The 22,222-nt window shown below is 39.1% G+C and overlaps 1 protein-coding gene across 5 annotated transcripts in view; it reads left to right on the top strand.

Moving 5' to 3' along the window:
• Positions 1 to 22,222, top strand: part of Cep97 (centrosomal protein 97kDa) — a 153,795-nt gene that overhangs the window by 82,466 nt on the left and 49,107 nt on the right. For 4 of the 5 annotated variants that reach the window (XM_071668201.1, XM_071668202.1, XM_071668203.1 and 1 more), the window contains exons 8-10: positions 510 to 728; positions 7,127 to 7,227; positions 21,027 to 21,599. In XM_071668201.1, coding sequence (XP_071524302.1) covers positions 510 to 728; positions 7,127 to 7,227; positions 21,027 to 21,599 — 893 coding nt within the window. The remainder of the gene's footprint in view (positions 1 to 509; positions 729 to 7,126; positions 7,228 to 21,026; positions 21,600 to 22,222) is intronic. The other variant, XM_071668204.1, reaches the window with a different exon arrangement.

Here is a 22,222-nt window from a genome sequence, read left to right as displayed (position 1 = left end):
AGTTTGAAAAACTCTTTGTCTCCAAGGTAATGTTTGACATGCATTTTCCCAGTTGTCTTTCCTCCCATTCCTTCTTGTCTCTTCTGAAAAATCTTTCTCTGCGTGACATTGACCATCAGTCTCCAAGTTGATAGCTCAGAGGATGTATCTAAGTCAACCCACACCATTCGTTACTTAGCAGATGGTTGAAGTTAGATGGGATTTAGAGGCTTCTCCCCAGGAGATCTAAGACGTCTCTCATGGCTCATGGGAAACCTCCCCGAAGAGAAAGAGTTTTTCATGGCTCAAAACTAAATCCTTATACATTCTGAATACTTATGTTATACTTTTCTTTTTCAAAGCTGAATTATGATATCCAGATTCAGTGCAATGATACAGTTAAGGGCTTCTTAAATTAGCAGATTATGAATCAATGCAAGGCCAGATTCTGGATACTCTGTATTGTATTTCCAGCCTGACAGCTATAAGTACTGTATCTGTCATATTTAACATCTTCTCTCATTTGGCAGCTTAAAAGCAGAGTGGCTGTACTCTCAGGGTAAAGGGCGTGGGTTCCAAGTGGGAGAGCATCCTGCACTGGTCCAGTACCTGTCTGGTGTGTGCTTGGCCGGGGGAGGCTGGGGGGGTGCTGACCTCCCTGATGATGATGATAAGTTGGCCAAAATTCTTCAGTTGGCCAAGCAGCATCAGCATGATCTCAGGCATGCTGTTAATGGACAGGATGCTAGGTGGGTCATACAATTTAGATAACCTGAAGTGAAGTGGTCATACTGTAAGGTAGAGCATTAGAAGGAAAAGATTAACCTACATGTTAATGTCATATGATCTGATGTACTTCCACTCAACATCTTCATAGACATCACCCAATACACATTACATTTTTTCCTCCTTTCTTTCATCTCTGTACTTTGTTATATCCTACCAATGCACATGCATATTTGGGATATTGTGTTGTCACCCCATATTTGTTTGTTTGTCTGTGGACACGTTCTTGTACGTGCCTTAACTCAGGAACATTACTTAATAAAGATTTCTTACTTACATCATGGGTATCTCCTCTGGAGGTGATGAAATGATTAGTTCATGGGGCATGTAGATTTGCATGTTAATTATGTTTTTTCATTTTTCTTTTCAAATTCTATGATTCAGGAGTGCTGATTGAGGGGAATTTCCAATACATGAGTTGCATATGTTAGGGAAAACAAATTTTATGTAAATTCTGAAAGTTTATTTCTTTTCTTTTGTAATGGTGAGGCATTAAGTAACATATGTTTCTCCTGTTTATACAGTTAACCCTTAAACACTGGGAATCTTTGTTTTTTAACTTGCATAGCAGGTGCCACGACACATCATACGAATACTAATATTTTTTGGCTTATTATGAAATCCACTTCAGTGTTTTGACATTTGTATAGCTGCTAGGTGTTACCTTGGTCATTGTAGATGCATATTATAGAGGATACCACTCTCTGGAAGCAGTTGTGCAGTGTAGATATATATGTAAATATTTATTTTTTTTTTTTTTTTTTTTTTTTTATACTTTGTCGCTGTCTCCCGCGTTTGCGAGGTAGCGCAAGGAAACAGACGAAAGAAATGGCCCAACCCCCCCCCATATACATGTATATACATACGTCCACACACGCAAATATACATATTATTTATTTATTTATTTATTTATTTATTTATTTATTTATTTACTATTACCCCTTGACCAGTTTCTCTGAAAGCTCTGATGTTACTTAGGGCCCTTTATAAGGCTCCTGCAGCTCAAGGCAGTGCTACTTCAAGTAGCAGGGAAATGAAGACTCCTTTGGAGTGAAATGGTCTTTGATGAGAGTGTACAGTTAGTGATGCTGCCTCATTGAAGGTGTCTTTTCACTTTTGGTGTAACTTCGAGCACATGGGGACCCATGACATATACATGTAAATATTTATGAATATGTGTAAGTAGTAACCATGAATGCTGATACATGTCATTTAGTGGACTGAGTCATAAGGCTCAGCCTGTTGTACCTCCCACTCTTCTCTCTTCCTCCAACATCATTCCACCACCTCTGTTAGGAGGATTTATCTGTTTACTTCAGTGCTGTACCACAGCCTTTTACTGTAAGTTATGTTAGCTCACTTGTTTGTGCATCTCCTATACTTTTACTTGTATGTCTTTCAAAAGTAGTAAAAAGTGTCATATTGAAATTACATCATGAATTTTCCCCATTCCTTCACACACAAGAGGCACTGCCCTCCCTTTATAGTACAAATAATTAAATACATATGACCTACTTCCACCCTCCTCCACCTTTCCTGCACCACTCATGCAGTTCATCCCTCAGCAGGATACCACAGACATATAGTAAGTGGTACCATTTACTTTTAGATGTATTTTTCTAATTTTATAATTGGAGACATTTTCTCTTTTTTTTTCCAAATTGTGCATTGAATTACTGCAGTCACTTGGCACTTAAGGGTTGATCCATGTATAGAGGATTCATGAAATCCTTGATTTAAGTTGAGTAATGTCAAGGGTGGTGGCAGCTTCTAAAAAGTTGGGGGGCTCACCGGAGCAAAAGCTTTCACAACATACAGCATACTGCAGTTATATACGAGTAAGTCTAAACATAATGAGGGGCTGACACCCCTCCCCCTGTGCCACTGCCACTGAATGTAGTTAAGCATTTACATCCATAAGGCATTATACCCAATAAGGTTGTTTCGTTTTGAGATGTGGTGATGTTAAGATACTTTCTGTGGTTGACCAAAGAATTGCAGTGCATAGTAAACCCTTGGATTAGCAACAAAGAACAGTAACATTAGAAGTTGAATTGGACATAATGAAACTATCTGAAACTTTCAAACAAGGTACCAGAATTGTTAGGATACACTTGCTTCTGAGTGGTAGTCCCTCCAACCATAGCCAAACCCCACACTCAAATCTATGATTCCTCCTGAGCACTTTGTGTGCATTCATTTAGCATGCTGACCATACATCACTCCCAAATACTACTTCATTTTAACTCTTTCTGTCCCATAAAAATCTCCTATCCTCCATGTTCAGGCCATGATACTCCAAAACTCTTTGGTGATAACCTGTCTTCTTAGTTTTCCCCTCCCCCATACTCCTTTCAATTCTGACATGTAGATCATTCTAGTCAGTCTTTCTTTGCTCATCCTTTCCATATACCCAGGTCAGTTCTCAGTCAGATTGCATTTTTACCACCATTTGCTTCACTCTTAAACTTTTATCCCTAACTCATTAGCTTGCCTTTGCACCATGTAATGTCCTAGGCATTTTACTTTCGGTACATCCACCATCTTCCATTCTTTTGCATTCATAACCCAACCTTGGATTCAAACAACCCTGTCAGGGATACTATGCCTTCAAACATGCCTATTTTTTTCCTGACAGACAATGACCTCTTCTTTCACACATTCCTTGATGCATCCAGGAGCTGAAATAGACGACAGTGCCAGAAAATTAGCTGCTGAGAAAATGAAATTATACAGCTTGCATGATTTGTGATGAGTAAAGGGTTGGCAAGAGAAACAGTAAGTCATATAGTGAAGGCCTTATGCTAGCCTTGTCATCTTGGCGAAAAAATTTTGTAGGTACTTATATCTAGGCACCTACCCTATGAATCTCTTCAGTTCCCTGTGGTTCCATCTGTTGGCATGTCCATCTCAGAAACCTAACACACTCTGCTTCCTCCAACTTCTCCCCACACAAATTCACATTAAAATCATCCTGTTTCAGTATCTTGCTAAACCTCAGCTCTTACTTTTGTTGACATTAACTCTGAACATCCTTTCACACACCTTCCCAAACACAGACACCAGTTTCTGGAGTTTGTCTCTCAATTTTGCCATTAGAGCTGTATGTTGTAAGCTCAGGATGTGCTTTTCATTTCTGCAAAGTTTATGGTATGGGATTTTCCTTACTTGGATAGAAGTAAAATTGATGATAGATAGTTAGGATGCAGAATTTAGAAGATAAGTTTGAAGAATATCTTGATGTTAGAAGTGATGGTTTGAGAGAAAGTTATAAGTTCTAGTTGTTACAGTTTATAGGGAATAGATTTATGATTTTAAAGAAATACTTCATGTGTGCAGAATTTACATAGCTATGTTTTTCTGTCTCTATACAGCTTTATAATAACTCCTGCATATTCTTCAGATAGGTCAGCAAGATTTGTAGAGATGGATGATGTGTATTATAGTTGATTTAAGGTGAATAGATGAAGATTAAAGATATATGAAGGATAGACATGTGAAGAATCATTAGAAAGACAGTTGAATGAAAATCTCTTTGGATGATATGGTCATGATAGAACTTTTGGCAGGTAATAGGTAATAGGTTTATGACTGTATTGTTGACTGGTTGGTGAGGTTATTTAATGTATGTATGACTCATGATGAGGTGCCTGAGGATTGGTGGAATGCTTGCATATTGCCATTATACAAAGGCAAAGGGGATAAAAGTGAGGGCTCAAATTACAGAGGTATAAGTTTGTTGAGTATTTCTGGGAAATTATACGGGAGGGTATTGATTGAGAGGGTGAAGGCATGTACAGAGCATCAGATTGGGGAAGAGCAGTGTGGTTTCAGAAGTGATAGAGGATGTGTGGATCAGGTGTTTGCGTTGAAGAATGTATGTGAGAAATACTTAGAAAAGCAAATGGATTTATAAGTAGCATTTATGGATCTGGAGAAGGCATATGATAGAGTTGATAGAGATGCTCTGTGGAAGGTACTAAGAATATATGGTGTGGGAGGCAAGTCGTTAGAAGCAGTGAAAATTTTTATCAAGGATGTAAGGCGTTTGTACGTGTAGGAAGAGAGGAAAGTGATTGGTTCTCAGTGAATGTTGGTTTGTGGAAGGGGTGCGTGATGTCTCCATGGTTGTTTGATTTGTTTATGTTTTTTATTTTTTATTTTTTGATTGTACTTTGTCGCTGTCCCCCACATTAGTGAGGTAGCGCAAGGAAACAGATGAAAGAATGGCCCAACCCACCCACATACACATGTATATACATACACATCCACACACGCACATATACATACCTATACATCTCAACATATACATATATGTACACACACAGACATATACTTATATACACATGTACATAATTCATACTGTTTGCCCTTATTCATTCCCGTCGCCACCCCACCACACATGAAATGACAACCCGCTCCCCCCACATATGTGCGAGGTAGCACTAGGAAAAGACAACAAAGGCCACATTCGTTCACACTCAGTCCCTAGCTGTCATGTATAATGCACTGAAACCACAGCTCCCTTTCCACATCCAGGCCCCACAAAACTTTCCATGGTTTACCCCAGATGCTTCACATGCCCTGGTTCAATCCATTGACAGCACGTTGACCCCAGAATTCCACATCGTTCCAATTCACTCTATTCCTTGCATGCGTTTCACCGTCCTGCACGTTCAGGCCCCAATCACTCAAAATCTTTTTCACTCCATCTTTCCACCTCCAATTTGGTCTCCCACTTCTCCTCATTCCCTCCCCCTCTGACACATATATCCTCTTTGTCAGTCTTTCCTCACTCATTCTCTCCATGTGACCAAACCATTTCAAAATGCCCTCATCTGCTCTCTCAACCACACTTTTTATTATCACACATCTGTCTCACCCTTTCATTATTTACTCGATCAAACCACCTCACACCACATATTGTCCTCAAACATCTCATTTCCAGCACATCCGCCCTCCTCCGCACAACTCTATCTATAGCCCACACCTTGCAACCCTATAACATTGTCGGAAACACTATTCCTTCAAACATGCCCATTTTTGCTTTTTCAAAACTCCCAGAACTTTCGCCCCCTCCCCAACCCTATGACTCACTTCTACTTCCATGGTTCCATCCACTGCCAAATCCACTCCCAGATATCTAAAGCACTTCACTTCCTCCAGTTTTTCTCCATTTAAATGTACCTCCCAATTGACTTGTCCCTCAACCCTACTGTACCTAATAACCTTACTCTTATTCACATTTACTCGCAGCTTTCTTCCCTCTCACACTTTACCAAACTCATTCACCAGCTTCTGCAGTTTCTCACTCGAATTCGCCACCAGCGCTGTATCATCAGCGAACAACAACTGACTCACTTCCCAAGCTTTCTCATCCACAACAGACTGCATACTTGCCCCTCTTTCCAGAACTCTTGCATTCACCTTTGCATTCACCTCCCTGACAACCCCATCCATAAACAAATTAAACAACCATGGAGACATCACGCACCCTTGCCGCAAACCAACATTCACTGAGAACCAATCACTTTCCTCTCTTCCTACTCGTACACATGCCTTACATCCTCGATAAAAACTTTTCACTGCTTCTAACAACTTGCCTCCCACACCATATATTCTTAATACCTTCCACAGAGCATCTCTATCAACTCTATCATAGGACTTTTCCAAATCCATAATTGCAACATACAAATCCATTTGCTTTTCTAAGTATTTCTCACATACATTCTTCAAAGCAAACACCTGATCCACACATCCCTACCACTTCTGAAACCACACTGCTCTTCCCAGACCTGATGTTCTGTACATGCCTTCACCCTCTCAATCAATACCTTCCCATATGATTTCCCAGGAATACTCAACAAACTTATACCTCTGTAATTTGAGCACTCACCTTTATCCTCTTTGCCTTTGTATAATGGCAATATGCAAGCATTCCGCCAATCCTCAGGCACCTCACCACAAGTCTTACATACCTTACCAACCAGTCAGCAACACAGTAACCCACTTTTTTGATAAATTCCACTGCAATACCATCCAAACCCATTGCCTTGCCAGCTTTCATCTTCCGCAAAGCTTTTACTACCTCCTCTCTGTTTACCAAATCATTCTCCCTAACCCTCTCACTTTGAACACCACCTTAACTAAAACACCCTATATCTGCCACCCTATCATCAGACACATTCAACAAATGTGAATGATATGAGGGTTTATTTACATGATGAACCCACTAGAATTGGGAGAGGATTTAATGATGATAGGATAGATGGATTGAATCCAGAGATGTATTGTATTTTATAGTTTGCCTACAAATCACTAATATAATGGCACAGTCAGTCAAGCATATTCATTCTTTCAGTGAATCTTCAAGTGGACGGGGTAGTAGATCTAGTAGCCATCACGATTCTCCAGCAATGCATCGTCGCAGTGTTACTCGATCAACTTCAAGACGCAATACTGGTTAGTCAACAGATTTTCTCTTAGTCTGATATCTTTACACATTTTATTGCTTGGCTGCAAATGCTTGAATGATCTTAATTTCCCACTATTTCATTAGATGATGATAAGCAACTTCAATTTTAGCAGAATTAGAGTTTTACTGATTGTATGATTTACCTTTGAAGAAAGTGTATTAATATTCACAATGCTGCAGGAAGTTGTACATCACTGGCATCTTAATTATATTTCAGATGATATGCATTCTAAATTAACTCTCTCTCTCTCTCTCTCTCTCTCTCTCTCTCTCTCTCTCTCTCTCTCTCTCTCTCTCTCTCTCTCTCTCTCTCTCTCTCTCTCTCAAATGCATATGTGTACCTTTGACAACAGATCTAGCCAGAATGGCAGGGCTAGCATGAAATGCTTATCACATTAATAATCATCTTGCTGGGACCTAATCATTAATGGGATGAGCACTTTGCACTAGCCCTTCTATTATGGCTACATCTCTCCATAAGCACACACACACACACACACACACACACACACACACACACACACACACACACACACACACACACACCAGACACACACACACGCACCAGACACACACACACGCACCAGACACACACACATGCACCAGACACACACACACGCACCAGACACACACACACACACCAGACACACACACACGCACCAGATACACACACACGCACCGCACACAGACACATGCACCACACAGAGACACACGCACCACACACACACACACATGCACCACACACACACACACATGCACCACACACACACACACACACACACACACACACACACACACACACACACACACACACACACACACACACCCATGCACCACACATACACACACACCACACACACATGCACCACACATACACACGCACCACACACACACACGCACCACATGCACACACACCACATGCACATGCACCACACGCAAACGCACCACACGCAAACGCACCACATGCAAACGCACCACACACACACACACACACACACACACACACACACACACACACACACACACACACACACACTCACTCTCTCTCTCTCTCTCTCTCTCTCTCTCTCTCTCTCTCTCTCTCTCTCTCTCTCTCTCTCTCTCTCTCTCTCTCTCTCTCTCTCTCTCTCTCTAAAATGCCTGCTTTTATATTTTCAAAAGTTCCATATTATAGACTGTAATGTATTTAATAGACTGTAATCTGTGATGAACCTATGCCTGGGGCCTAGTAAAAGCATATATATATATAAATATAATATTTTTTTCCACAGTGAGGCACACACTAGCATATATATGCTGAGCATGTTTTTGAATCACTGATTTACAGATTTTAACACCAGACTTGCTTCTGCACATAGGGACAAACTGAGTAGACCTTTGCCTTTTTTGACTCATCGATGATTGCACAACTGTCAAAGAGAAGTGAAACTACCAGGCCAGAATTGATTGACCCTCTCTTAATATCTTGTTTGAGATTCTTTAATCAGAGGGTAAAAACAGAAACTGAACAGTCAGCACGTTAATTAGAATTTGCAGTTAACCTTTTATCCCTAAGACAGAGTTGCATTAGGACCTGTTTTTCTTAGCAGTTTTCCTTGAAACATACCTAAAAGGAAAACAGTATTACTTATTACATTGACAAGTCACTTCGAGATAGCTCTCTCTTCTATGAGTTTTTTCATATTTGATGTGAGTTTTCCACATTAGCAAGATAACGCCAGGAACAGAATAAGAGAGCCCACATTTTCTCACATCCATTCCCTAGCTTTCATGTGCTGTGCACTGAAGTTACAGTTCTCTATCCACAGCTAGGCCCTCCAGACCTTTCTATGATTTACCCCAGCTGCTTCATGTGACTTGTTTCAGTCCATTGACAGCATAGCAACCCCTGTATACCACATCATTGCAATTCACTCCGAACACCAACATCCAGTAATGCTTGTTTACCAATAGCGTCTTATCTATGTGTCTTCCTTGTATATCAACTGACTGTTCTGTGTCTTCTATCACATTCTTGTATCTCCCCTAACGATGTGATCGTTACAAGAAAGTTCACTTGGGAACTTATTGTGTTTCATTTTCCTTGTGGTTTTATGCATGTACTAGATCATGTGAACCACTTTGACCAATTGCAACATTTATGTATATGCATGTGTATATGCATATATAGGGAGCGGGGGGCTGGAAATCCCCCCCTCTCGATTTTTCATTTTCCAAAAGAAGGAACAGAGGAGGGGACCAAGTGAGGATTTCCCTCAAAGGCTCCGTCCTCTGTTCTTAACGCTACCTCGCTAATGCGGGAAATGGCGAATAGTATGGGATATGCATATATGTGTATATATGTGTATGTGAGTGGATGGGTCTTTCTGCATCTGTTTCCTGGTGCTACCTCACTAACACGGTTAGCAGCAATCAAGTATAATGATATGATAAAATAATTTGGTTCACTTATAAGTTAACATGACTGAATACATTAACCTTTTCCTGATGCATCCCCATTTTACCGTATGATATGGAAGAATCTGAATGATACTGCTCAGTCACATAAGGTAGCAGAATGCATCTACTCAGTTGAGCAGTGCTCAAATGCACTGCAGGTTGAAATTGAAAGTACCAGAGCTGCCTAATATGCAGACTAAATGTAAGGCAGGCTTTTTTTTTTTTAAGAGAGAGAGAGAGATGGAAACTACTGATTTTCTGTTTGTCGTAGATTTAGCACATATTGTCCTTGAATGTTTAGATTCAAAAGATGTGGCGATGTATTTTCCCTTTCTGATGCGAGAAACAAGACTTTTTCATGACTGAAGATAGGTTTATGATAGTCCATGTGTTGGACAGGTCATTGTTGAGGATTCACCATACCTCTTTCTGTTTTGGAATATCATAGCTGTGGAATTCTTGTTTCCCATTTGTTGTTCCCTCCTCCTATAACCTCTCTAACTTGAAGAGTAAGGTCTACAAACACCTGTGGAGCCCCAACTAATTTCTGTATTATCACTTCTTCACTTACTATCGTTTCCTTTCTCCTATAATGGCCTTGATTGGGGCATAGGCTTCCTGCGCCATGTTGGCCATTATAAAAGAGTGATATATTGTCTGCTTGGTATGATTTCCATGGGGATGACTGACTTGTTAGTTTCACTTGGCAGTTTGTGTACTGATTGATCTGTCAGTGTCCTGGTTTATGGATTGATAAGAGTTGGTCACTTTCATAAGGTAGTTTGGCTTCAGTTTCATGGTTGTCTTGCTGCTATTACCATTGCTCAGAATAAGCAGAGATGTACTCAGCTTGCAATCAATTTCTAGAGAATAGTGTGGAAGTTAAAAGCTGCATAGCCTCAAAAACAGATTGTAGATAAGGTCATCATACAATGCTTTATAAATCAAAATTATGAAAAAATCTGAAAATCTGAAGAAACTATGATAAAAACAACAGTTGATCTTTTGCTCACTATATTTTTTATAGTCATTCTTGTCTTTTCTGTGTTGGATCTATTTGTTTTTGTTTTGATTTACTACAGCTTACATTTGGTCAGGACCATCCTGCTTCAAATGCAGAAAATGGCATAGATGATGTAGATAGATGCTATCAGGATATCTGATGAACTAGGCATGTATTACTACCTAACATGAGATTTTGATAAGTTTTCTCACAGCAAATGCAGTTGGCACATCAGAATATTGGTGCTACTGCCTAGTTTATTAGAAATTCCTCCAGTGTATTCTCATAACCATATTCATGATAAATGCAGCTAGGTATAACCCAGGCTGGGTAAATTATTCTTCAATTTTTTCAGGAATGCTTCCAGTGTACCATTTTGAGACCCTTAACTGTCAGGAATGCTCTTAGTGTACCACTTTAATTAAATCCAGTCATTTAGTGTAATCCCTGCTAGTATGTCCTCATAGCCAAAATTAGACGCCTTTACCTTTCAACTCCATGACTTGTGTGATCTCCCTGTCCCTTTCATGTACCCAGTCACTTCATGACAATCAGAGAATGGCTTTTTTCACCATTTTCAGATAAATGTTAGTAATAAGAAAGAAGCATGAACTTTTTCACCATGCAAGTTATGTTTTCAACATTTGTAAACTATAACTTGTTGAGTTTCTTAAATGTACATAGATTTCTTTATTTCCATGATTTTCTCTTGTTTTGTTAATAGCTCATTCCTTCAGTTCCTTGGTCCAGAAACAGCACCTCCTAGCTATTTGTTTGCCTTACTAGTTCTCTCAGGTAGAAATTGTACAGCATTTGCTGTCAGGTATGTGAATGATGAGATCCTCAGTTTCATGTTCTTCATTGAATCATTTTCAGTTAAAATTTGATTGTGTATATGAGAGCAGGTGTCAGACAAAGGAATCCAAAAAATAAAGATGAAAAAAATGATCAGCCAATCATGTGTACAAGAAATCTGCACTGTAATTGTGAAGCCCACAAGACTCTGTGATCACTTCATCATTTGTCATTATTCTTTTGTCCAAACAACATCCCCCTCTTTTTGTTTTATTTTTCCTTCAAATTCTTGTTTTTCTGTTTGGTCAGTGACCAGGAAAATTGTAACCATATGGAATCATGTGTGCTAAATGTTATTGATATTCACTTATTTATTTATTATTTATTTTGCTTTGTCACTGTCTCCCGCGTTAGCGAGGTAGTGCAAGGAAACAGACGAAAGAATGGCCCACCCCCCCACATACACATGTATATACATACACATCCACACACGCACATATACATACCTATACATCTCAGCATATACATATATATACACACACAGACATATACATATATACACATGTACATAGTTCATACTGTCTGCCCTTATTCATTCCCATCGCCACCCCGCCACACATGAAATAACAACCCCCTTCCCCTGCATGTGCATGAGGTAGCACTAGGAAAAGACAACAAAGGCCACATTCGCTCACACTCAGTCTCTAGCTGTCGTGTATAATGTACCGAAACCACAGCTCCCTTTCCACATCCAGACCCCACATAACTTTCCATGGTTTACCCCAGACGCTTCACATGCCCTGGTTCAATCCATTGACAGCACGTCAACCCCGGTATACCACATCATTCCAATTCACTCTATTCCTTGCACGCCTTTCACCCTCCTGCATGTTCAGGCCCCGATCACTTTAAATCTTTTTCACTCCATCTTTCCACCTCCAATTTGGTCTCCACTTTTCCTCGTTCCCTCCACCTCTGACACATATATCCTCTTGGTCAGTCTTTCCTCACTCATTCTCTCCATGTGACTAAACCATTTCAAGATACCCTATTCTGCTCTCTCAACCACACTCTTTTTATTACCACACATCTCTCTTACCCTTTCATTACTTACTCGATCAAACCAGCTCACACCACATATTGTTCTCAAACATCTCATTTCCAGCACATCAGTCCTCCTCCGCACAACTCTATCTATAGCCCACGCCTCGCAACCATATAACATTGTTTGAACCACTATTCCTTCAAACATACCCATTTTTGCTTTCCAAGATGACGTTCTCAACTTCCACACATTCTTCAATGCTACCAGAACTTTCGCTCCCTCCCCCACCCTTTGATTCACTTCCGCTTCCATGGTTCCATCCGCTGCCAAATCCACTCCCAGATATCTAAAACACCTCACTTCCTTCACTTTTTCTCCATTCAAACTTACCTCCCAATTGACTTATTCACTTATATTTATGTTAATCGTGTAACATTACAAAAAAATTCAAAAGATCACAGCCATTAATTTTTTTTCAAATGGAAAAATTCTAGTTGAAGTTTTGTATCTTCTATGTGTGTTATTGTAGATTGCAGCAGTGTAAGAATTTTAGTCATTTTTCATTGTTGCAGACTGTATAATGTATCAGTGCTGATGGCTTAATGACAGACCAACTGCTAATATTTGTCTCAAAATTCATGACTAAAATCAGACTCATGTGTATTCAGTAAGCCTGAGCTTCATTATCTGTATTTGACTAAGTGCATCAGTACTTGCATTTGACTAAAATTGAATCATTGACATTTTGTATATTGTGCTATCATTCTATCACTTGCCTAGTTATAACTTGAGACCTGGTGATGGAGAGCTTAACTTACCATCGAAAAAACCCGTCCTAGATTTCCAGATTCCAGTAATCAGTACCTAACATCTTACAGATGGACAGCAGATTCCTGTCTGGAAACAGTTGACATAGTCACATAAGTTAACTGAATTGCATAACTAGCAAAGATCATCATCTTACAAGTAATATTTCTTACAAGTTACTTGTAACTGAATTACATAACTAACAAAGATCATTAGCTTACAAATTAATTGACTCAGTCGGTATGTAACTAGAATTAACTAGAATATCCTAGAATATATCAAAAAGATACCAAACAAAAGATATTTGAGTGTCCATAAATAAAGTTGGAGAAAATGTTTGTATTCAACCAAGCAAAATGATAAACATCAAAAAAGTATAGAACCTTGAAAAAGAACACTAAACAATGGCTAAGAACAGTTCCACATGAGCCCAAAATCAACTGTGAAATGCAGGTGGCACCATAAATATTATCAAACAAGCAGTGTAGTAAATATGGTGAGTGCTACATACTAGCCCTTCCTTTTGATGAAACCTCTTAATTAGATGGGAAAGTACTCACCTCGAGTTCCTCTTCTTCCTCCCGTAATTTTTGTAATCATGATATCAGACATAGACTAGGAAGTAGGAGAGAGCAAAATCGGGTATTTTTCGGATGACATGAGGAAAAGGAAAAAGTGGAAAGTGACAGTCAAGGAAAACTGCATAGATGTATGGATGTTATATACAAATGGGCAGGAGAGAGCATAATTGAATTTAACAAAAAGAAATTTGAAAAAGATTAGTCATGGGGCAGCTAACAGTAATTTAGTGCCTACATACAGAGGTTTTGCTGTAAAAGAAATAAGAGGTTGAGGTAGGATTTAAAAATCTAGGAATTTTTTTGGATAAAAAAAGTTGAATTTTTGGAACATGTTAATAAGATAGCTCTTTCAAGCTATATAATGAATGGTATAACATTGGAAACATTTACAAGAGACAGTAAAGTAATGAAGGAAACATTTTCCTTTTCTAAAATTTTCTCTGGAATGCTTTTCTTGACAGTGGTCCTAGAGTTATTCTAGGACACCTTTTCCAAGAGTTCCTGCAGCTCCAAGCTGTACTACTTACAGTAGTAGGGAGATGATGGACTTTTTTTGGATTGAGAAGTTTTTTGATGTTACAGCCTTGCCATAGGTGACTTTACTCATAGTGCAACCTCATGCACGTTGAGTTTGGGAACACCTGATGAAAATGTTCAGCATATACAGGAGTGGATCCAGGATTTTCAGAAGGGGGTTAGAGGTCCAAGTGTAATGGGGAAGAGGGAGGGTCTGGGAGAGGATGTTCCCCACCTAGCTTGGATTTGTATGTTACTACAGTTCTCACGTTCACATAGTGACAACATCTGAAGCATAAAAGATGCATTTGAAGGATGCAATGTGCACCTATTATGCCTCTGAATACAATGGGAATTCATCAGTCACACATGATGTCAGATAATGCAAAACACATGATTCATTTTATTTCACTTAATTATAGAAAAGCTTAAAATGTTGAAATAGGAGCAGTTTACGGTAGAGTGCATCCATAAACACCATTAAGCTTTTTATGAGTAAAGAAAAAAATTACTTTTACATAGATGATAGATTATATGCAATTTAAAACATGTGGAAGACTTTAAATTACATTAGATTGGTTTCAGTCTGTCATTAGCCATGGTTTCTGACAAATTCTCTCAAAATTAGATTTATGTGATTCATATAAAGGGGGTCCATGTGTTTGAAAAGTATTGAATACTTTCCTTTATATCTTTTGTGCATTCTGTAGACACCCCAGTTGCCATTTTTTTCTGAATGGGGTTCAGACCCCCTGAACCACCCCTGGATCAGCCCTTGGAATACTTAAGAAAGGAATTTGAATTTTGTTGTTTTGTGTAATCTCCAGTAAAGCAGATGGAAGTAAACAAGATAAGGAGAATAAAGAGACATTTTATTAGTAGAATTATCAGTCTGGAGCATATGAACTATCATGAAAAATTTAAAGAACTGGAACTATATGCCTGGTAGCAAATAGAAGGCATAAAGATCAAGTTTTAAACCTGAAGCAACCCAGCAAGGAAGATACAGTATCATTAAGAAAAGATTAATTCTGAAGAATAAACCAAAAGGTATCAGACAAGGATACAAGATTACCTGACGAAGAAGCTGGAACAATTATTCAATGCATTACCAGAAGTAAGAATGATACTTGAAGAGACTAAAAAGCATTTAAAAGATGATTAGACTCATGGTTGAAGACAGCATTTGATGAACCTCAAATTGACAGCTACACTGAAGGAGGAGCTATGACAAAAATTGCTTTGTATGAAAAGCGAAACTATTGTTAAGAGTAGAAGTGGTTAAGAGAAATAGCACTATTCATTACATGAGCACTGTTTGCTTGACTTTCCAACATGGCATAATGTCATAACTCTTCCTCCTTTAATCTTCCTCCTCCTCCTTTAATCCTCCTCCTCCTCCTCCTTTAACCTTTCTCCTCCTCTAGTACTCCTCCTCCTCTTCCTCCTCCTTTCTTCCTCTCCTTCTCCTCCTTTAATCATCCTTTCTTCTCTTCCTCCTCCTTTAACCCTCCTTTTCCTCTCCTTCCCTCCTCCTCCTCCTCCTTTTCTCCTTTCTTCCTTTCTTCCCCCTCCTTTTCTTTTTTTTCCCTCCACTTTTTTTCTTCCTCCTCCTCATTTTCTTCTTTACTTCTCCTTTTCTCATATGCTTTCCTCCTCTTCCTCATCCTTTCCTCCTTTTCCTTCTCCTTTTCTCCATATCCTTTTCTTCCTCATTCCTCCTCCTTCATGAACAAAGCAAAAAGCAAGAAAACAGAGATTGAACCATTTAAGATAAGAGGTAGATATTAAAATGACTCCAAGGAAATAAGCAGGATGTTGATTGAACAATAGATATCAGCATTCAGCTCAGAATGTGAGGAGAAATTTGGAGTTGAATTGTTAAATCGCTGTGATGAAATTGCAGTCATAGTTATAGAAATATCAGAAGATGGTATATGTAAATCAGTTAATTAGCTCAATGTTCAGCTCCAGGACCAGATGGAATCCCAGCCATTTCATATTCATACATGCTTGCTATTTCCCATGAGTGAGGTGGCGTCAGGAATAGACGACAGAGCCTTACAGGGAAAACTCCTCACATGTCTCCTTACGCTGTTCCTTCTTTTGGAAAGTAATACAGGAAGGGAGGATTTCCATTCACCAGCTTCCGCCCCTCTTAGTCACTTCCCACGGCATGCAGGGATTATGTGGGTAGTATTCTTTCTCCCCTGTCCCCAGAGATGGGAATCCCAGCCATATTCCCCAAAAAGACAAAGACGGCAGTAGCAGAACCAATGATGATGTTATTGAGGGAAAGTCTGAATGAGAGCAAAATTGCAGTTATTCACAAAGTGGCATATGCAACACTAATAACACAGAGGAGGAACTAGTCAAATGCAGAAACAATACGAACCAGTTAGCTTGATTTCTTATTTCATAGAAGTTTTTAAAAGTGATAAAAAGATCATTTATTAAACATCTCATAAAGAGTAGTTACATTAACAAAGGCCGGCATGAATTTGTACCAAGAAAAAGTACACAGACCAAAACCAAAAATGTTTAATTATGCAGTGCTGGTGGCAGCTGAGAAGAATAGTCTTAAGTATCAAGCTAGATGCACTTTGCACTTGTTCTGCCATTTGGCTAAATCTCATTGTAGGTACTCACAGATAGGTACTCCTCCTCCTCCTCTCTTACATTTACTTCATATCTTCTATGAATTCCTTAAATGCGCTGGTCACTTTTGTTCTTTTGCTGGGAAATCCAACAGCAACACGCGAAGATGACAAAATATTTTCCTTCCTTTTATCGTGTAGTCAAGACCTGATGATATATATGACAGATATTTTTTTCTGATTCATGTGGGAAACTGCAGAAGCTGGTGACTGAGTTTGGTAAAGTGTGTGAAAGAAGAAAGTTAAGAGTAAATGTGAATAAGAGCAAGGTTATTAGGTACAGTAGGGTTGAGGGTCAAGTCAATTGGGAGGTAAGTTTGAATGGAGAAAAACTGGAGGAAGTAAAGTGTTTTAGATATCTGGGAGTGGATCTGGCAGCGGATGGAACCATGGAAGCGGAAGTGAATCATAGGGTGGGGGAGGGGGCGAAAATCCTGGGAGCCTTGAAGAATGTGTGGAAGTCGAGAACAGTATCTCGGAAAGCAAAAATGGGTATGTTTGAAGGAATAGTGGTTCCAACAATGTTGTATGGTTGCGAGGCGTGGGCTATGGATAGAGTTGTGCGCAGGAGGGTGGATGTGCTGGAAATGAGATGTTTGAGGACAATGTGTGGTGTAAGGTGGTTTGATCGAGTAAGTAATGTAAGAGTAAGAGAGATGTGTGGAAATAAAAAGAGCGTGGTTGAGAGAGCAGAAGAGGGTGTTTTGAAATGGTTTGGGCACATGGAGAGAATGAGTGAGGAAAGATTGACCAAGAGGATTTATGTGTCGGAGGTGGAGGGAACGAGGAGAAGTGGGAGACCAAATTGGAGGTGGAAAGATGGAGTGAAAAAGATTTTGTGTGATAGGGGCCTGAACATGCAGGAGGGTGAAAGGAGGGCAAGGAATAGAGTGAATTGGATCGATGTGGTATACCGGGGTTGACGTGCTGTCAGTGGATTGAATCAGGGCATGTGAAGCGTCTGGGGTAAACCATGGAAAGTTGTGTGGGGCCTGGATGTGGAAAGGGAGCTGTGGTTTCGGGCATTATTGCATGACAGCTAGAGACCGAGTGTGAACGAATGGGGCCTTTGTTGTCTTTTCCTAGTGCTACCTCGCACACTTGAGGTATTCCATGTGTGGCGAGGTGGCGATGGAAATGAATAAAGGCAGACAGTGTGAATTGTGTGCATGGGTATATATGTATGTGTCTGCGTGTGTATATATATGTGTACATTAAGATGTATAGGTATGTATATTTGCGTGTGTGGATGTGTATGTATATACATTGTGTATGGGGGTGGGTTGGGCCATTTCTTTCGTCTGTTTCCTTGCGCTACCTCTCAAACGCGGGAGACAGCGACAAAGCAAAATGAATAGATATATTTTTTCTCCAATAAGACTTAGTTTCGGCCACTCAAGTAGTGACTTAGGTGTGGTTAAGTGATGCCTGGTGTCATCTTACTCTTTTTGTATTAGGTTGTTGGCTGTGTTTAGCAAATTATTTTGCAATAGACTGCTAGCTACTTTCAAGGCTGTTTGTGATAGAGGAAGAGAGCTGAAACTCATAGATCAGTGTGATGGGAGTAGAAAGCCATGGATATTTCAAACAGAAAATAAACTTTTCATGTAACTAAGGTGTAGATAATATCAGTTGTGACTCTAAAGCTCAAATAAAACAAGTCTGCTCTTAATTGTATCTATGATACTGCTTTCAACCACTCTAACTAGTTAATAATTCTATAATTAACAATAATGTTATAGAAAAAGCACTTTGCCTCATAAGATTGTGCACAAGTTTGTGGCATTTATTACGAGTAAAATCAGACATATATATTCTAATTAGATTGTTAGATCAAGATTATTGAAGCCTTTGATAAGTTCGATTATCTTTTTTAGACCACCTCTTAACCTTCTCTTTTCTAAATTTTATAGATTTAAGTCATATAGTCAGCTCTTATAGGATTTGTCTCTTAAGTCCATGAATCAGCTTGATGGCTCATCTCTGTACTCTTTCTATTCCATCTATTTCTTTTTTCAAGTAAGATGACTAGAATTGAACACAGATTCAAGCTGGGGACACACAAGTGATTTTGTAAACAGTGAGAAATAATTTCCTTGGACTTAAATAAATTCAGTAGACCTACCTGTAAATCCAAGAAGTTTGCTTACCCCTTTAACTGCTGTGCACTGCCTTCTTGGCTTTAGGTCACCAGAGATTATAAAACCCAAGTCCTTTTTCTGATTTCCTTTTGTAGTTCAGGTACTTCATACTATAGCTGCCTTTAAGTTTTTACTATCAGTTATAAATCTTTGCTCTTACTGATCTTGTAATTCATTTGCCACATGTGAACCCACTCCATCAGTTTGTCTTTGTCCATTTGAAACTGCAGACATTCATTTCTTGTCATAGGTATATTTCATAGCTTAGTATTGTATGCAGATTTTGATATTTTACAATGCAGCCTATTATCAGCATCATTTATGTTTATATGAAAGAGAAATGGTCCTCAGACTGATCTTTCAGGCATGCCTTTTGTTACTTCTAACCATTCAAAAGCTTGACCATTTATGATAAGTTTGTATACAGCCAGTCAGCCAATTTCATAACCACAAAAGCACAAATCCATATATGCCACATGGCTGAACTTTTGTTAGTAACATTTGATGAGGAACTGTATTGAATACTTTTTGAAAATCTGAATAAAAAACAAAACAACTTGGCAAGATTATCGTTTCTTCCATATGCACACAATAGGTCTATCTTCCTTTTTAAATCTTGTCAGCATAGTCAGTTCTAACCATCTCTTAATTTTATCCTTCAGTTTTAGGTATTCTCTTTCTATGTCCTCCTTTGCCCCTTATTTTCATTGAGATCCTAGCCTTGATGATGATGATGATGATGACATATGTCCATAAGTGAGGCCATTGTCATGAAAAAGGAATTGCTAATAGGAGAGGAATCACAAGAAGAATAAAAGTTAGCAATAGTTTGTGTTGTGTAGGAGGTGAAGATGTTTTTTAGTAGAAAGAAATGTTAGATTATGAAAGTGGAAAAACATGAGAGACATTTCATGCTAAGAATTGAGATGTTAGTTAATAAAGTAAGGGATAAATTGATGGATGAAAAGTCAGAATGAGTGAAGGTGATAAAAGTAGTTATGAGGGAAACCAGTTGTGAAGTACAAGGATAGAGCAAGGGATTATAAAGAGATATGTGGAGGTTAGATTGAAATTTGAGATATGCCATCACCACATTGAAGGAGATTCTGTTTGATTTATCTAATGCCAAGGTAGGAAATTACATAGTCACATTTAGGCAATGCATACAAGAGTTTTTGTTGATAATGAAAAAACATTTTAATGCAAATGTATTGTTGACTCATTATAGAAGATGAATTTTTAACCATCAGTAATATGTAGGAAAGTATAAGACTTCATCTTTACAGTACTAAACTTTTCCTCGAGATACTTGTGTGGTTGACTTGGTTCATCCGATATGCTAAATGAAAAAAATTTGAAGGTATGGTGATCTCTACCAAAATTCAACTAGAAAGAGATATTATATTGTAGCAGCACCTGAGTTCAGTAAGCTTTTGTAACAATCATTCTTCTTTTTCTCTTCTTTTTCTTTATAACTTAAAGGGTGCATTTCATAGAACTTATGAGCAAGACTAGAAATGCAAGTTGAAACTTTATGATCTTGTTTTGTGAGACATTTTCCTAAACATCAGTTAAGGGCAACTTAGTCATTTAAGATTTTATTTAAGGCTCAGCTAATATAATCTTACAGTTTAATATGTGTGGTGTGGTTTTCCAAAGATTTACTTACTCATATGAGTTAGCAAACAGACATTGTAGATTAGCATAGAATATTGGCAGTGTATAATTATTACATAATTAATTTGCACAACATTGTAGTAAAACCCTTTCGCCAGTAGTAGTTACCTCCCCTTACCCCACAGCCCCCTCACGGTCAGCTCCAGCCCGCGAGTGCCATCGCCGCACACACTCCCACTCTGCAGCCACCAGGAATGAGTCTGGTGTGCGATCTCAGCAGGCCCATTCTTACCATGTAGAGCTGTCCAACACCCTGTATGGGGGGGACCTGCGCACTCCTGATACCCCAAGCCTCATGACCCAGAGCATGGATCCTGCCATCTTGTCACATCTCTCTGGAACAGCACCTCGGGGATCAACAGACCCCATGTCCCGAAGTCTTGGGGCAGAGCAAATGTCTCGTTCCCTGGGTATGGATCCCATGACCCAGTCTATGGGAGAGGAAGAGTTTAGGCATTCAATGGAATATGATCCCATGACACAAAGCCTGGGTCCAGAGCAACTAGCACGCAGCCTGGCTCGTCAAGACTCTAGTAGCAGCCTAATGTCACGCAGCTTGGACTTGGGCCATCTCATCAATGGGGAGGCTGAGGCATGGGGGGAGCATGTGTCTCATCCTGTCTCCCACGGCCACCCACGACCCACCAGCCTCTTTGGGGACGAGAATGATTTGGTGGTAGAGGACATGGGGCCTCAAGGTACACATCTGTTATTGCACTGTTGGACCATCACTTCAACATTCACAGCTAGTCATTTGATACACTGCAGCTAAACACTCCACTCTCTAAATTCTCATTACAAAGGTTTTGAAGGGATTATGTGGAGAAAAATTTTGACTTTTATCACCAATATTTCCGGGGCACTTATACCACTTTTTCCAAGAACTGAAGAAATTGCATATTCATTCCCTCATGTTGAATGTGGTATGTACTAAACATTAATTATTCTTTACCTTTGTTCATCCCAGTTACAACTTTTTCCTAAGTATGACATACCAGTGTTGTACAGATGTAAAGTGTGTGTGTTATTAGTATGTTTAGAGAGTGGAGTCTTGTGATAGCTTCTTGTGGTATTCCTATCCTCACCTAGTAGTTTAACTCACATGCCCCTGTTTGACTGCATTGCACAGCCTTTAGCCAGTTTTTCAGTGGAAGGAATTAAGTTTTATCCAGATTTTTATTATACTTTCACTAATGTTTTTAAGAATTTAGATTTTACATTTAGATAATATATTTCTGAGTGTCATATCATTTTTGCCTGATTTATTTTTGTAACCACATTCATGACAAATATATTTTTATTTGAAAGAATATTTATATAG

Source organism: Panulirus ornatus, chromosome 12, assembly GCF_036320965.1.
Source record: "Panulirus ornatus isolate Po-2019 chromosome 12, ASM3632096v1, whole genome shotgun sequence".
Taxonomy (NCBI): Eukaryota; Metazoa; Arthropoda; class Malacostraca; order Decapoda; family Palinuridae; genus Panulirus; species Panulirus ornatus.
This window is presented reverse-complemented; position numbering and strand designations above follow the sequence as displayed.